The following is a 16,684-nucleotide window of genomic DNA, read 5'->3' as shown; positions in this document are numbered from 1 at the left end:
AGGTGCTTTTCTCTGGGATGAATGAATGCAGTCACTGAGGGCTTCGGTTTCCTCATCTTTGTGCAGGAAGTTGAACTAGAATATCACTGATGAAGGACAGAGTGAATCCCTGCATCTGGTAACCAAAGCAGCAGGCCACAGGGAGAAATAGTCCAGAGCAGCTTCGCTGACAGGGTCCCTGCCGCACGCCCACCAAGGGAAGTGTGCCTTCAGGCGACGAGCAGTGGTTTTATTTTTGGCTCCTCCATTTACCCTGTGGCTAACGATTGATCTCGACTGTCTCCCTCTGGGCCAGTCCTCTCGGACTGTGCTGTGGCCGTGGCGAGGGCATCTGGGGGTGTGGGGAGGAGAAGAAACCCCTGTTCTCCCAGCAGGCAGCCTGCCAGTCCCACACACTAGGAGCTGTGTTGATCTTGGGCTGGAGCCACTTACTATCGGGAACAGGAATGTCTCGGATACTGTCAAGCTGACTCAAACCAAATTGGCCCAGCTGCCCTGCGCTCTCGGGGACGGTGCCAGGAATGCTCATTTGTGGCCTGTGCCCTTGGTTTTTCCCTCCTGCCCCATGAATCCCAGGAGAAGGAAGGTCATTTTTTGGTTCCTTATTCAGGACAAGCACAAAGGACCCTGAGTTACAAGTCCCACGGCCAGTGAGATTCAGGTTTATGATGTATCTTCCTAACCATCCTCATCCTATAAAAAGCTTCTTGAGAGAATAATACAAATCAGTTGAGTTGGCATAGAAACATGGCACGATTTCAACCACAGCACTGCTAACTGCCACAGTTTGGGTTGGGTGGTCTTCAGGACTGTCGTGCCTGGCAGCCGTCGCCTGCCGCTTCCCCGCAGATGGCATGGCTACACAGGTGTTGTTGCTGCTCTGCAAGTCCGTATCCCATGTGTGGCTAACAAATGGTTCAAGCATCCCATTCTGGTTGTCTCCACCCCACAGGCTCTACCCACACCTCCCTTTCTGGAATGTGTGTCTGTCCCGCCCGCCCTCCCTCTCCCCCCGCCCCTCCGGTCCCCCTTTCCTCCTTCGCTCTTTCTGCCAATTCTGCTCCACAGGCCAACTTCATTGTCATTTCTTTCTTCTCACAGCCTGCCTCCAGCATCCCAGATTCACAGAGCTGGGTAAACGTTTGCTTTGTGCTGAATCATGGCATTTTTTATTGGTGTGCCTGGCTTTTTGCGTCTGCTTATCACCACCACCTTCCCTTGTTAAGCTACAGGTTCTTCTGCCTTGGCGGGTTGTCACCCAAGGGAGAGGAGAGCAGCTGGCCGACAGCTCAGTATCTGTGACCCTAACACGTCTACCTCTAATGTGATCGAGTGCATTAAGCTATTGTACACATAGGGTTCAGTTTGGTAGGAAGTTTAAAAAGGTCACCTAAGTTTCAGGATAAGATTTAAGTAGGCTTTTGGCCTCTAATTTTCTTCGTTTTAATTATCTCAGCTTTCAGTTGTAGCTGTTAATTTGGTTAGATAATACATGTGTGTTTAAAAAAAAAAAAAAACAGCAACGCTGCTCCCTATTTACCACACCTTGCCAGGGATTTAATACTAGCTTTTTCCAGAATGCCCTATTCTTTTCCTCCAACAAACCAACTCACTATTCAGATTTCTGCTGTTCTTTTTTTGGCCCCATCACCCATCTGGTTGAACTTTTCTGTTTGTTAGGGTTTTTTCACTCATCTCAGCTAATTGAAAACTCAAAACCAGCTCAGACCTCAAAGGTCATCAAATCCATACTCACCTTGGCCATTCTCACTGCTCCCTCAGATCCCACCTGAGCCACCCACCGCCCAGAGGATGCCATCAGGTTACCCAGGTGACTCGCTTTACCTGACTTCACTTCATCTCAGGTTAATCTAGAACCCTTTGAAACCTGCAGCAGGGAGTCCTCCTACCTTTGATTGAATTCTTAGTCCAGAGATTCTTAAGTGTTTTTGTCGGGCTGACTGGTTTTGCTTGTCTGGGGAAGCCGTTCTTAGTTTTTAAATAGTAGGTTATAAATGTTTAAAGTAAAACACATAAAATTACAGTGGAGACATTTATATTGTAGTTAGCCATCAAGCTATTTTGAAAGCAAATTGGTGTAGAATTCTATTTGTAATTCCTTGTTGTAAGTAACAAGCCATTATTATATGTTACATGACGGCATGTCCCAGTGGGTGTGATAACTATCACTTCAAAGTGGTGATGCGTGCTAGCTGGGCCTTGAGGCGCCTGCGTCCTCAGGCAGGCCGAGAAGACACCCGGGAGCTGTCGCCAGTGACTCGCAGGTCCTTCTACTGGGGCTGTGGTGTGTTGCCCGCCTCTGTGAGCAGACGCCATGCCTAAGTTTAGTTTGAGGTTAGAGGAAATCAAGTGGCAATTCTTCTCCACTTGCGGCACAGACTCCAGGTTAAGCCCCTTTTCCTGACTCTGAATCTGAGTCTCTCAGGGCTCCTTGATAGTGCTGTTACCTTTTAAACGCTGGGTCCCCGGCTCTGCTGGTGCAGATGCTGTACTCTGCACCCCTCAGCTAGGGTTGAAGACTGGCTGCACCATGTCTCGCCTGACCCTGCATGTGTTCTCTTTGCATCTGCAGGTGGAAGAAGGATGGTGGGAAGGCGTTCTCAATGGGAAGACCGGAATGTTTCCTTCCAACTTCATCAAGGAGCTGTCAGGGGAGTCCGATGACCTTGGCGTGTCCCAGGACGAGCAGCTGTCCAAGTCAAGTAAGAAAATGGCCCACGTGCAGGGAAGGGTCGACGCCGCCGGGCTGTGCCCAGCCTCCCTCCCATCTCAGCCTCTGCCCTTCTCTTGGTGATGCTGCTTAGCTCTCTGCAGTGCCACAGTCTGATTACCATAATGGCGTGACGCGCAGCCCGTGCAGTCTCTGGCGAGGTGACCGAGGCCTTCGTGGGGTGGCACTGGCCCTGGGCGGCCCCCTGCACCACATGAGAGTGTTAATGTTTCTCAGCATCCCTTGAGGAACTTGGAGAAAAATGGCAACAACAAAAATGTGTGGCAAGAAGTGCTGTGTTCAGGGCAAAGCAAGCCGGGTCCCTTAACGAGCCCACCGAAAGAGCCGAGAGCCCAGCCCACTGGGGTGAGCACGCTGTCCCTCCACGATGCTGGGAATGAACTCCAGAGTTTTCTTTCTCCAGGGCCTAAAGGTCCCTTCCCTACGTCCTCTCTGCCGCCCTTTCCAGCTCCTGGAACAAAAGGTCAGGACCGGGACGCTGTGCTCTCCCAGTCGCTAACCCAGTGCCCTCTGTGGGCCTCTGTGGATCTCTGGTGCTGTCCTTGCCTAGGTCACGGGTGTGAATGTCATAAGTGGATCGACTGTGTCACAGTGGAATGCCACCACCTGCATCCGCAGGCCTCCCTGTCTAGTAGGGGGCCTCTTCAGTCGTGCCAGAATGATCAAGCATCTTTCTTTTCCATGTGGGAAACCCTGACAGGAGTGCTTAGCCAGTGGCATGAGTGCCCGAATTCCCACTTGGAGGCCTCTCCAGAGGAGAGTTCAGGCCACCTCCTTCTCTTGGGGCCTTGGCAGCTCTGGCGCCAACAGCCTGTCACAGATAGAAGCTGCAGTGCCCACTGGCTTCAAGCATACCTTCTTCCTCCACTGTCTCAGCCTGAGATTCCTCCCCCCCCCCGATTGCTGAACCCCATTCCATCCTAAAGTCTTTTGGTAGGACAGGTGGGAAGGGTTTTGGAGAAATGGAACACTCTCTGCGGCATAGCCCAGCTGAGAGGGCCACGAGGGCAGAGAGCGCCTTGCGCCTCCCGTAGTATGAGATGCTCTAGCGCTCAGACTGCATGTCAGGATCCTAACTTGCCGGGGTCTCCTTTTGTACCTGGTAGTTTGGTCACATAACAGCACTATACCTCAGGGTGTTGTGGACCCCTTAGCCTGCCATGTTAGCTATACTGTCAGAACTGGTAATGCCTTCTGCATTTTTGGAACTTCTAAAGTAACTCTTTCCAAAGTCAATAAGGCTGTTTGACTCCGCCTGACCTCCAGTTCAGAGCATGTGGTCCCGGGGCAGGAGGTTAGGGGCTGAGTGAAATGTCCTGTCCGGTCACTTCACCTTCCTTCACATTCTTGGAAGCGGCTGCTTCTCTTGGCACTACTACCCTTAGGCATTAAAGTTCTCTATTCCCAGAACCAGGAGAGACCAACTGTTTCAGCTGCCATGTTCAGTTACACAGAAACTGTCTCTTGTTTGGGGGTGCTCATGTCATGTCAGAAGGGCATGGAGCCTAATGAGGACAGACGCTTCTGTGAGGGCACTGTGGCTTCTGTCATCTTCCTGTGTGTGTGTAGCTAGGGAGAAGATGGCTTCTCCACCTCTTCATCTGTGTGCCCATGCCATCCATCTTTCCTCCTTCTGTCCTTCATTTGTTCAACCTATTGTTAATTCCTGTTGTTACAAAGACTCAGTACAGGGCACTGAAGATACAGGACAGGTAAGACCACATTCTGCCTTCAGCACGCTCACGTTGAAGAAGGCGATGCACATGTTAGCAGAAGTTTGAGAAAGCACCCTAGGCACAGTGTTAGTGGGGGTGTCTGGGCAACAGTGGGACACAGGCAGAGGCCAGTCCCATGGAGCATGCAGACCACAGTGGTCGCAGATGCTTGACAGAAAAGCAGATGTACTGATACTGTCCCTGCGGCTTGCTGAATTGAAGCAGCCCAAAGGAGAGAAGTGGCGCCTCAGTGTTTCAACAGGCTTTGCAGTCGCTGTTTACACTCAGAACGTTTCAGAGGCAGAAATCACGAAGACAAGTAGGATTTCTGTCAGGTGAACTGTTGGTTTTGGAATGAATCTGCTAATTCCTGTCCCCAGAGAATTGCATTACTTTCATTGTACTTTACTTCAAAACAAAATCAAAACTTTCTATTCTGAAATAATTATACTCAAATTAGTTGGAGGGGGACGAAAAACTGCACCGGGAGGTCCAGTTTACCCAGTTTCTCCACGGATAACCTCTTTGTGACTAGTAGTTTACCGTAGAACCAAGAAAGGCTGGTGTAGTTAATGCACCAGAGATATGTCACTTTTTACACAGGTTTGAGCTAAACTGTACTTAATCGAAGCCTTTGCTAGACCAGCCCAGTTAATGCCCTTTTTAAATTAGTTTTCACAGAGATTGCTTAATTCAAACATGGCTCTAGCAGTAAGTTACCCCCCCCCCCCATATGTGTGCCATTTTGGTAATTTTTAGAAGACCGTGTGAAAATTATCTAAATTTAAGTGCTAGCACACATTGAGGTGAGGTGTTTTTTTTTTTTCTGTAATTTTATAATTCTTACTGTGGTAACTGGTTTATCACACTGGATTGCTGCAGCGGCACGGGGTCGCACGGCAGCAGATGCCTGTTGCCACCCGCGCCGAAGTCCAGCGGGCCTCCTCCCCAGTGTGTCTTCCCTCCGCCTCTTGTAGCCTCAATTTGGGACGAGGATTTCAAAGACAGGTAAAACTTGTATCCTAGTGCATGTGAAGAAGAATTCATATGCAGCATGCCCAAGAGCTTATCTTGTGCCCCCCCATCCCCAAACCCCTACCCTGGACCCCAGGATGTTACGTGCTTATTGGGTATTTGTAGTTCCCACCTTTCTACTTTTAGAAAGTCTTGGGGGGTATTATTCAGAGAGTTATTCACTTGACTTTTATCAACCAGTGGATGCATTTGATAGAAGGAGCATTACCTTATAAGGAAGTTGTGCCAACACAGCCGGACACTCATTAGTCATTCCAAAAATGCAAGGAGGCATTTTTTAAATGACAGGTGCATATTGATTGAACTGCTTTCCCTTTGCCCTGACATTTTTTTATGTATGGTAGTTTGTATTGAAAATCTCAAAACTTTACCTCTCTGTTCGGAGTAATCTCATCTTCCAAGGAAAGAGTTACAGCAGTTGTATTGATTGATATTTTGATTTAAACATTCTGTCTCAAATAAGAAAATTTATTGTTATAGTAGCAGGAAATTTTTGCTGCAGGTTGAAATTTGGAAACACCATTACCTTAAATAAAACTGATGAAACCTTAAAGGTGCTTTTTCAAAATGTTTTCATAATTTTCATTACAGACAATTCCTAACATATCCACCAGTCAGGAGAATGCTATAATGAACTCCGAGTAGCCATCACCCAGCTCTAGCAGTTATCAACCTATGGCCAGTTTGCTAGAATTACCTGCTACACCATCCTTCCCCAGATTGTTGTGAACCGAACCCAAGATAGCATGTTCATCCATAGGTATTTTAATATATATCAACAAAACGATGTGTTAAAAATATTATTCACACCAAAAGAAAGTCATCGCAATCCCTCAATGTAAGTAAATATATGGACAGTGTTCACTTTCCCTAATTGTCTTCTACTTTTAAATACACTTTTTGAGTTTGAATTTATGTCCAAAGCAGGTACAATCATTGTGATTGATTGATGTTCAGGTCTCTGAATTTATAACTTCTTCCCTTGTCTTTTTTTCTTTGTAATTTTTTTTTACTGGAGAACGTGAGGTCCTTTGTCCATTAGCTTCCCGTTGTCTGCCTTTTGCTGGCTTTAGTTCTGCTGTGTTTGCTCTTGTTAGATCTAGGGGTTTGGTTTGATACATATCTATATATTTTTGGTCAGACTCCTTCATAGGCAGCGATACATAGTCCATCTAGAGTCAAGCTGCTTGGAAGCCTGTGATGGTTATCACCCAGACCTCTTCACTCAATAACACCTACAAATGGTGCCAAGGAGGACTTTTTCTTGAAATAATAAAATAAACTCAATCTAACAGATCAATAGTGGAAAGAAAAAGTTGAGAAAATTAGATTTTTTTTTTAAACAAAGCAGCAAAACACCCAAGTGGTTGCAGTAATAGTACAGGCAGAATCTCATACTGGAGGTGGGAGAGTAATGCAGAGGACATCTAGCCTGGTATCAGAACACTAAAGCCGGGGAAGTGAAGTCCTGAATGTGGCCTGGCTTTCTGAGGGGCGAGGCCCAGCTCTACGAAGCCTTTCCCTTGCCCTCTTCCTGGCCCATAGTTCGGCTTTCCAGACAGCGTCTGACAAACTTAAGCCTGAGTACAGTTTAGTTTATTTCTTACTATCACTGGGTAATCACTGTCCTTTTCAGTTACAATTTCTCACATGCTAGTCATAACTAAATGTAAAATTGAAAACCAACTGCTACCATCAGAAAACATCCCAAATCTGTAAGATTTATTTGGATTTACAAGGAAAGAAATCTAGATCTGACTTGTCTCATTTTAGTTTCATACACATTTTGTTTCACATTGAGATATAAATGATCTTTTCTGTTTTAACATCTTTGAAAATATCATTTAATATCTCAAATTCTAAAATAATTGTCAAAGTAGTCCTGCTTTTAAAAACACTCCTATAGCTATAGGAACACTTTTAGTTATTTCCCCGTATCTGTAGTGAGAGCAAGTTTGTATTGTCTTCCTGTAATCCTTAATAGCCACAAGCTTTCTCTTTGAATGAGCTTTCTTATTTTACTGTTTCCTTATTTTCCATTTTAGGTTCTGATATACATTAGTGACTGGTCAAGCTAAGACCCAGATGGAAGTGAACCTTTCACACATATGGCCAACTATAGCCATGATCAGGAAATCCTGTATTTCTTGAGCCATAATGCGCGGCTCGTTGACGCCGCTCATCTGTGCAGACTCAACCCAGGCTCCCCGGCCTAGACTTTTTTTTTTTTAATACTAGGTAATATTTGTGGTGTGAATGCCATTCAGTTAGGAGTGGAGAGCAGTTAGCAAATTGATGAAGCAGAGTTCCCGGCAAAATTAGATTTTGCTGCCAAAGACTTTGTGTTGAGGTTTTAAAATTCTGCCCTTTTACCATGTTTGCCGCTAGCAAGTACTAACCCATGGGAGCGACAGTAGAGTACTTTCCCTGCTGAAATAAATGTGGCTCCTGTGTGTGAACTTCTCAGCCGCCCTTTGTTTAGATAGCAGGTGTCTGCGGCCACCCGACCCAGGCCGCAGCTCAGGCTGCCTTGCAGGGGGAGCCCGCCTCAGGGCATTGGGGCTTGGTCCTAGGGAGGAACAGACGGAGGTGACTTCATACCCGAGGTGCTTGAGGGACATCCTGACTTCTTTTCTGTCCCCCTTTTTCTGCCTCTCAGGGACGGCAGCTGTCCACTTTTGGAGGGCCTGGCACACAGAACAGCCGCTGCTTGCTGGTTGGAGTCATGTTGCCTTCTTGGCGCCAGTTAATCAGAGTCTAAAACTGCCCAAGTGAAAACTAGTCACTGTGACTGGCTCTGCTGTTGTCATCAAAATCCTCAAGAGCTACGAGTCCAAAGAGAAAATTTAGAAGGCTGTGCCGTTTCTTCATGTTATTCTTCTGTGGACAGTGATTTGTACTCTAAGCTTTTGCTTTTACTGGATGGCGCACGTGTGCCCAAAGGGGGCAGATTGCAGGGCCGTTGGCAATAACTGATCCATAGACATTGTGGGTCTGTTCTCACACTTTCCTTCCTGCATTCGAAATGACATGGCCCGGAAGCTGCCATTACACTTCCTCTTAGGGTTTCCCATCTCCCTGTCAGGTGTTTCTAAGACATGACAAAAGTCGCTATCCCCTTTCTCACTTCCGCTCGCTGGCTCTGGTCAGTGCAGCTTGCCTTCTCATTCGCAGCTTACTATAAAGCTATAGGGCTGGCTTTGGGTGTGCTCTTTAGCTTGCAAGCCATAATAGAACCTGTTTCTCAAGTGAGGTGAAGTAATGCATTTATTCACTAAGCTTACCTTAGCGAACCATTTTACCTGCTAGTGGTACTCTCTGTGGGGTGCCTGCGTGTGCGCACGTGTGTGTGTGTGTGTGAAAGTGAAAGAGAGAAAGAGAAGAATACTGGGGCAGTACGCATGTACCCTACATCCCGTGTACTTAGTCATGGCTGGGAGACGTTTGGGTTTGAGCCATGTGTCCAGTCATGCCGTTGATAACCTGTATTTGTAACAACAACGGCAGCCAAAGAGAGCACTGTACACTGGGTAAGTCCTGTGTGCTCATGCTTCTGCACGTCTCAGGAACGATGTGATACTACCTCACCTAAGATGTTTCAGGAAATATGGTTTCATAGTGTCCTTTGTGCCAAGTACAAAGCCCCTTACACTGATGTGGAGGTAACATATTTGGTTCCAACCCTGACGGGAAACCTGTCCCTCCACTCCTGTCACGTTACCTTTTCTTGCTTAACGGCACTGAGGATCTTTTAAAGAAAACGCCACGCCTCATGTGGAAGCTCAGGATCATGACTTATCAGTGTGTATCATACAGCATCTAAGGGTAGAGATCAAGTAATGATCCTAAATTTACATACTGCTCAAGCCATATCTGCCAAAGAGAAGATTGTGCTGTGCAGTTGAGTTTGGGAATCTGACTCATTGGATTCCGTCTGCTTAATCAAAGTTTTCTTATTCTTGAGTTATAATGTTGACCTGGCTTCCAGGTTTAAATTGACTAGTGACATGCCAGTCATTTGTAGAGGCAAGCCCCAGTTCTGGGTGCTCATTACCATCATGGTTGCATGGGGATGTGGGGCTCATTCTGGAAAATACTTAAATTCTGCCTAATGGTCTCTAATTTTGTGGGTGAAGTGCTTGCAGCGGATTCATTGAAGGCAAGTTCAGTTAAAGACTCTTCCTCTTCCTTCTTTTGCCATCATGTGCTCCCCTCCCCCCCCACTTGTTTTTCTCTCCCCTTCTCTTCTCTCATTCACTGTCAGGAAAGACTACCTTTGAAGGGACAATTCTGTACCGAGCTGCACCGGCAAAGACGGAGGGCCACAGACGTTATTACAGTGAGTGACCTTAACAGGAGGAGGCAATTGTAAAGATAAGATCTGGGTACTTGTGTTTTCTGATGCAGCTGCACCGTCCTGAGCTGCTCATGCTTCTGCCAAGTGTCTGTGTGGATTTCTGACCCAAGGACATGGACTTATTTGCCTGAGATAAGCGCCGTGTCCTTGGTGTGTGCTGCAGGAGCTTCCCCATCGCCAGCCCTTGGCGCTGCTTGTTTGCCTTGTGCCTTTCTCGCGTGCGTGACGTGTGCATGCCTCCCCGTGCGGTGCGGAGAAGGGGCGGCTGCGTTTGTCCTGGCGTGCGGATTGGTGCCCTCTCTCTGGGCTTCGGGGTGGTGGGCAATGGCTTCCCAGGGAAATGCCCATCTCTCCCCCTAACTGCTTCTCTGAGTGGGACATTTCTTCATCGTGGAGTTCAAAGAAATCAGAATTTGCCGTGACACCCATGTCAGAAATGGTGTTTTGCTTTGCTCATTCAGCCAATCACCACATGGCAGACTTCTTTGGGCAGCGCCAGTGTGCAGCCTTTGGTGTTGTGAAATCAAGCTGCCAAAAGTTGAGGGGAAGGAAACAGATGAGATTAATGATTGAATCTGTTGAAACCCTTAAGACAGTTTTGCCACGCAGTAAGCTCCGTGCCTGTGAGTATTAGAATTTGAAAAAAATGGCCCGGGGTGAATTGACCACTCTTGGAATGTTAAGGTAAATTACACAAAACGACACGACCGGCCAAAGCAAGTTTCAGGAGATTTTGTTCCTTTCCCCCTTGAAAGAAAACCATCCACCTGTTTGCATGCATGTACACGTGTAATACACACACCACACACACCACACACGCACACATATGCATGTGGAAATGACGGAAGGGAAGGGTCAGATGTGCACAGCACAGCCGTGCTTCTCCAGCTGTCAGTGGTGTGTTTATCCTTACTTGTATCCCCCATGGACAGGTATCTGGTCCTGCGGGCATGTCTTTGCTGTGCTCGCCCACCGGAAGTCGCTCCCCGCACTCCACTGTGGCTTTTCCACTCGCGCGTTTCCTGCACATGTTGTGCTGGCGGCAGCAGCTCATGTGCCTGCACTGCACAGAGACTGCCCTCGGCCCCCAGGCCCTTTATGGGGTCGCGCTGCCCGCGGGGGTCTCCTGGAATTCTGAGCATGACCTGGGCGCATTTTCCAGGACAGTGTGTGCAAAAATGGGCACCAGGAGTTTAAAGATGCGGCCAGAGACATAAAAATGAAAAGTGACCGTTCCTTCCCTCCAAAGGAAAGGAACTAGATTTTGAGTTATTTCACCAACCCAGATATGCAGATAATTCAATTTACAGGCTTAAAGTGATAGAAGCAGGGTGACAGAATTTATGGAAGAAAAATCTGCCGTGTGTTTCCTTCCCAGTCCATGCTTGTGTGGTTGAATGACTATGAAACCTCTCCCCGTGTACCGTAAAGAGTATTTCTCACAGGGATTAATATCAAGTTATTATGTTGAGCCCAGAAGGCAACAAATTCCTGCAACCAGAAGCTCAGTAAAACCAGGATGGCAGTGGTTGAAAGTGTTATGGTTCTAGCTAATGAGGAATGGTAGGAGATGCTTCACATTCCTCTCTGAAGAACTCAAACAACCTTGCCATAGTCTATCTGGCCTGCTGCCTTATGGCGGCGGCGGCAGTGGGAGGGGGGTGGTGATGGTGTCTTTCCACTAACTGTTTCTCTGTTCCACCCTCAAATGGTTCTTTCCAACCAGAAAAGAATATACAAGCCATTTATCACAGAGAAAGAATCCATACAGCAAAATGAGAACATGTTAAGGGGGCAATGACACAATATTTAGACTCCATAAATTATATCTCCTGCAGGGGTACTTCCAACAACAATGAACAAATAAACCCATGAATGGGGAGCTAATCCAAGGGGTTCTCCAAGTCTGCATACTCAAATCCAGCCCTGGAGATTTCAGCCGACCCTCGTTGTGGGGTGCTCCTCGTTGTGCTGTCCTCTATTATTGCTCACAAATGTTCTTTAGCTAATTGGAACATACATCAGGGAATCTCCCTCCTGTCTCACCCTCCTTTCTGGCGTATAAATGCCACTCTTTTAAACAGCAGCAGCAACAAACACAGCCATTGTTTTAAAAATTTGATTATGAAACTTGTTAGTTTCTAATAGCCTTTCTCTAGTTTAGCTGTTTTCATTTAATGGTTCCTTCCTGCCCTGAGACTTCTTTACTTGTTGACTTTGTATTTTATGCGAGCAACTCTTTGGTGGACCGTCCATATGTACTGGGAGGCCACCTTACCTGTAGGACGCCAACATCTGATGGTGCCCTCTCATGCCCAGGGGCTGGCGTCAGCAGGAGCGATGCAGTAAGCATGGAGGAGCTGTCCTGCTGCCCAGAAGCTTTTAGAGACAGGCTTCCTGGCAGAATTTAGCATTCCATAAAGTACCCTTCAAGAAAAAACATCCTTTGAATCCTGCGCTCTGATGACATGACTGATGTGCTGCCTGTCGAAGCGAGCATGTACACCCCGAAATTAACTAGAAACAAATAGGCTCTTCCTTTTAGGAACATGTTTGTGGGCTGAGCCTGGGGAGGAGGACTCTCAAGAGGTAAGTGGCCTTGTTGTCTTGCCGATCACTATTTGACGACTTCCAGCACGTGGCACAAGAGGGCCAAGGAAGGGTGTCCTGCCCAGTGTTCTGGAAAGTGATTCTGCTCTGGCAAAATGGTGGTGTTGAGGAGGGAAGAGCTGAGGCCTGGCGAGCTCTGGCCTCTGGGAGGGTGGTTTCCTCCCCTTAACAAACACGGTCATCTTGCCAGTGCGCGCTTCTCAGTGTCGAGTTGGTTCAGTGCTTTCCTAGAGAGACATGTCTGCATGCATGCATTCCTTGCGAAGCTATCCAAAGAGATTTAATTCTTTGGCAGTCCTAGTTTTGTGTGGTTCCTTTAATTGCTAATTTGTTTAAATAGCTTTTAGCTTTACAGTTTCCCTTTAGGAAATGTTACTTTCATTGCTAATTGCTAATTGACATGAGTCATAGAGATTGGAAGTGCAGTATGTGGTATTGACTCCCGGGGAGGTGAGGAGGGTGCGGGAAAGGCTGTTATTTCTTAGGCTAGGTTGAAGAGAGGTGAACTTTCACATGTACGAAGAGATCTGCTCTGAAATTAGATTTTCTAAGAAGCTGTGATTCACTTCTTAAAATGAAATGCTGCCGTGTGGAGTGGGAACAACAACTGAGTCACCCAAACTTGACACATTCGACACCCTGAACGGAACCCCCAGTACAGGTTGTCCTGCGCCCAGTGACATTTGTAGAGGTGCTTCCTGGCTGGCTGAGAGGCGCTTCCTGGCTGTAGCTGATGTCTGAACTCTGTCTCCCCGTGCCGCCTCTTGACAGGTTTAAGGGAAACCACCGGCTCCGAGAGTGATGGGGGCGACTCCAGCAGTACCAAATCCGAAGGCGCCAACGGGACGGTCGCCACTGCAGCCATCCAGCCGAAGAAAGTCAAGGGCGTGGGCTTCGGAGACATCTTCAAAGACAAGCCGATAAAACTAAGACCAAGGTCAATTGAAGTCGACAATGACTTTCTGCCGGTGGAAAAGGTATGCCGACACTTTCTGCTTTGTTCTAACATCATGTGAAGCTTCCAGAAGCACATTGGAGGGCCCAGCACCTGAGACTTCCTAGGCTTCTTTCGGCCTTCCCTGCCTCCACGGGTGGCCGTTCCCTCGCCCTCTGCAGCGCGCCTCTCTGTAGGCCCAGCTTCCCTCGAAAGGCCTGTGTTCTTGCTGGCTGCTGCTTTTCTTGCTCTCTCCCCACTGTGGAATGTTTCTCTGGATGACGTTTCAAATGGGCTGGCACGTCTCCATTTCCTCCCCAGAACCACCCCCCCACCCTTGCTGGACACAACTAAGCATGTGACCCTGACACTTCAGGCACTTGCGTTCTCTAGTGTGTTTGCCAGTTCAGCGGAGGAGAGGGAGTGTGTGTTTTTCTTCTGGGAGTGTGGTGGCTGCGATTTGAGACCACTGAAATCGCAGTGGTCTCTGCCTGTGCGAATGAGGGAGATGCGTCACACTGTGGCTGCCTCCGTTGTCACCATCAGGAAGCAGGCTGTTTGCTTCTGCCTCTGGTGCTGGGTTAGTGAGAGGCAGACAGCATGTTGCTGCTGAGTACGTGGTTGCCATGGCAATACACCCAGAACCACTGAGCTTGTGGCTGTCAATGAGGTCTGCTGTGGTACATTTCTCAGCATCATAGCCTTGCTTAGGATTTGATACATACTGTGGAATTTTCCAGATTGTAATAAGCTTCACTTGTGCTGAGCTTAAGGAATGTTTGGTAATTCAATTTAGTGCTGAAATTTCTGCTTTGGCATCTGTGCCAGCCGGCCAGGGGGTGGGACGTTGGCAGCTTCTCGCATGCAGGTTTGTTGGTGGCTTTTCAGTGCCTTTCATTTTTGGGTGAGATGAAGTTTTTAAAGTTGCATCATCCTCTGCAGCTGTGGAACTGCCGATTCGCCTCTCCCCTCCGCCCTGCTCCTCCCACTGCAGCCTTCCTTGCCCAGTGTCATCAGAAACAATCTATAAAGGAAACTTTGGGACACTTAATCCCCTTAGACAGGAGTGAGGCAGAAAGGGCCGATACTTCGAAACCAAAGACTGAAACTTCCCAGGCCCCACTTCGCCCCCTTCAGTTATCACTGTATGATGTTTCTTTCCAAGACCTGCAGTTTCTAGTAAGTACCCCATCTTGTGAGCTCATTCCTGTTTTACTTACGGATTCCTGTAAATATTTGCAAAACTGCGAGCCTCATTCGTAGGAAGAAGTAATGAATGCAGTTTTTCTCCATGTATTCAAGTGATTGAAATGAACATGATCGTTGAGTCGGGCGGCCAAGTTAATTCCTTTCCTTTGTTTTCTGACTCTTGGTCTCCGTGCAGAAGGCCATTGTGTGTGCGTGACTTTTATCACTGTTAATATTGGTTTTAACCATGAGGAGTTAATTGGCTCAGTGTTTGCAGTGATGGCGGAGTTGGCTTTGGCTCTCCACGCTTGCGCCTCAGCTCTCCTCTGACCCGACCCTCTCGCTTGAAGTTCTTCAGTTCTTACCAGTTTGCACAACCCCGAATTCATCATCACCCCCTCAGCCCACTGTGCCCAAAGCCCTCCCCATCTTGGTTGCCGTCGTCCCTCCTGGAGCTCATGCAGGCTGGGCTCTGCACCTGTGTCTCACCCCGTGGCTGAGCCAGCAGACCTCCCTGTCAGTGCCGCTCGGCAACGTCTAGCCCCGGCTCTCGCCATCACAACAGGCTTCCTGCTTCTTCCTTTCCCCTACAGTCTGGTCTCAGCACCCAAGCCTGGGCGATCCTTTGACCCCCACGTCAGGCCATGCTCACAGCCCTGTAGAACTGAAGTGAAAGTCTTTCCCCGGCCCCCAAGCAGCTGACCTGCCCCCATTACCTCTAGCACTTCCTCGCTGCGCTCCCCTCGCTTACTCCATCGTGGCCTCCTCTTCCTCAGACACGCCACATGTGCACGTGAGGACCTTTGCCACTGCAGGTTCCTCTGCCCGGATGCTCTCCTTCCACCCCCTGCCCCAGCTGCCTCTTCTCTTCCCTGGAGGCGCTGCTCAGGCCTTGCCTTTTCAGTGAGGCTGCCCCAGCCTACTCGTGCCAAACCCACCTGCTGGCCCATCCTACTTGCTCTGCTTTTTTATTTTCCACATCATGCAACTCTGCTCATATAACATTGATTTTTTATTATGGATATTGTTGGTTTGCTCATTGGTGAATGCTGTGCTCTTTGAACAGTGTGGGGCACCTGGCAGGTGCTCAGTGAGTAGTAATGGAATGAACGACATCGACGCTGTATGAATATCACACTTTAGAGATCACAGCCAGCTGTAAATGAAAGGACTGGGTGGGATAATATAGCAGAGAGATGGTTGAAAATATGGTTTGCTGCATCTTTGTGAACCACAGAGGTTTATTGTCTGTTTCTTGGTGACATGAAATGTTAGCTTCCACAGAACACTGAGTAGAGATGTTACAGATATGTGTCTATGCCTGGTGAGTATCTTGATTGGATGCAGCGTGTTTGCAGAATGAAACCGGGTGCTCCTCCCTAACCCATGGCTCCTCCCTAACCCATTTCTCATTGGGAAGCCTCTAGGGAAAACAAACTTCTCAGCCTGCTCTGCTGGCTGTGCTCAATTTTTTACAGCATCTAAGAGAATTCAACACTATCTCCACCCCAGTTATTGGCACCAGAGAGCATTGCAGAGATTTGTGGACTCATTATGCTGCTGCACAACCTGGCTAATGAGCGTGATAATGTTCTACCAATGAGCAACTTGGTTCTCATCACTTTTGAGGTGCTTTTGTGTCAAGGATTGATTTGTGTTGAAGGAAGGGTGTTTGTTTGGAGAACTGAGCTCGCTGTTTGGATTTTGCAGATGCACACATTGGATTTCATATGACAGTCCTGGTTAGGTGAGGCCCATGCAGGTCTCCCTGCTCAGACTGAGGGAGCTGGCCTTCTGACATGGCTGCTGTGATGCCTTGGGTGCAGAAGAAAGGACTCTGACACTGTTCATGGCAGCAAGCAGCGTGGTAGACTTCCCATTCCAGGTTGTGATGTTTTGAGGTCCACTTTTCTGTCAGCAGAAAATGTTATGCTTATTTTACCTGTTCTTTACTCCCTATCACCCTACCCAGCATGATTGTGTTAAAGATTAGATTATACACTAAGATGCTACGTAACACATAAGCCAAGCTGTTAGCAAGGAAGTTGTGAGTGTAGGTATTCTTGGCTTCTCTTACTGAATTAGAAGGCAGG

The 16,684-nt window shown here is 47.9% G+C and overlaps 1 protein-coding gene across 6 annotated transcripts in view; it reads left to right on the top strand.

The window, feature by feature from the left end:
* SH3KBP1 (SH3-domain kinase binding protein 1) overlaps nt 1–16,684 on the top strand; it is a 287,724-nt gene that overhangs the window by 161,319 nt on the left and 109,721 nt on the right. For 5 of the 6 annotated variants that reach the window (XM_012730359.1, XM_012730361.1, XM_012730360.1 and 2 more), the window contains 3 exons: nt 2,594–2,723; nt 9,767–9,841; nt 13,241–13,446. In XM_012730359.1, the coding sequence (XP_012585813.1) occupies nt 2,594–2,723; nt 9,767–9,841; nt 13,241–13,446 (411 nt within the window). The remainder of the gene's footprint in view (nt 1–2,593; nt 2,724–9,766; nt 9,842–13,240; nt 13,447–16,684) is intronic. The other variant, XM_004689899.2, reaches the window with a different exon arrangement.

The sequence above is a fragment of the Condylura cristata genome, unplaced genomic scaffold, assembly GCF_000260355.1.
Source record: "Condylura cristata isolate star-nosed mole 26May11 unplaced genomic scaffold, ConCri1.0 scaffold00027, whole genome shotgun sequence".
Taxonomy (NCBI): Eukaryota; Metazoa; Chordata; class Mammalia; order Eulipotyphla; family Talpidae; genus Condylura; species Condylura cristata.
Note: the sequence above shows the minus strand (reverse complement) of the source record. Positions and strands in the feature narration are given on the sequence as shown.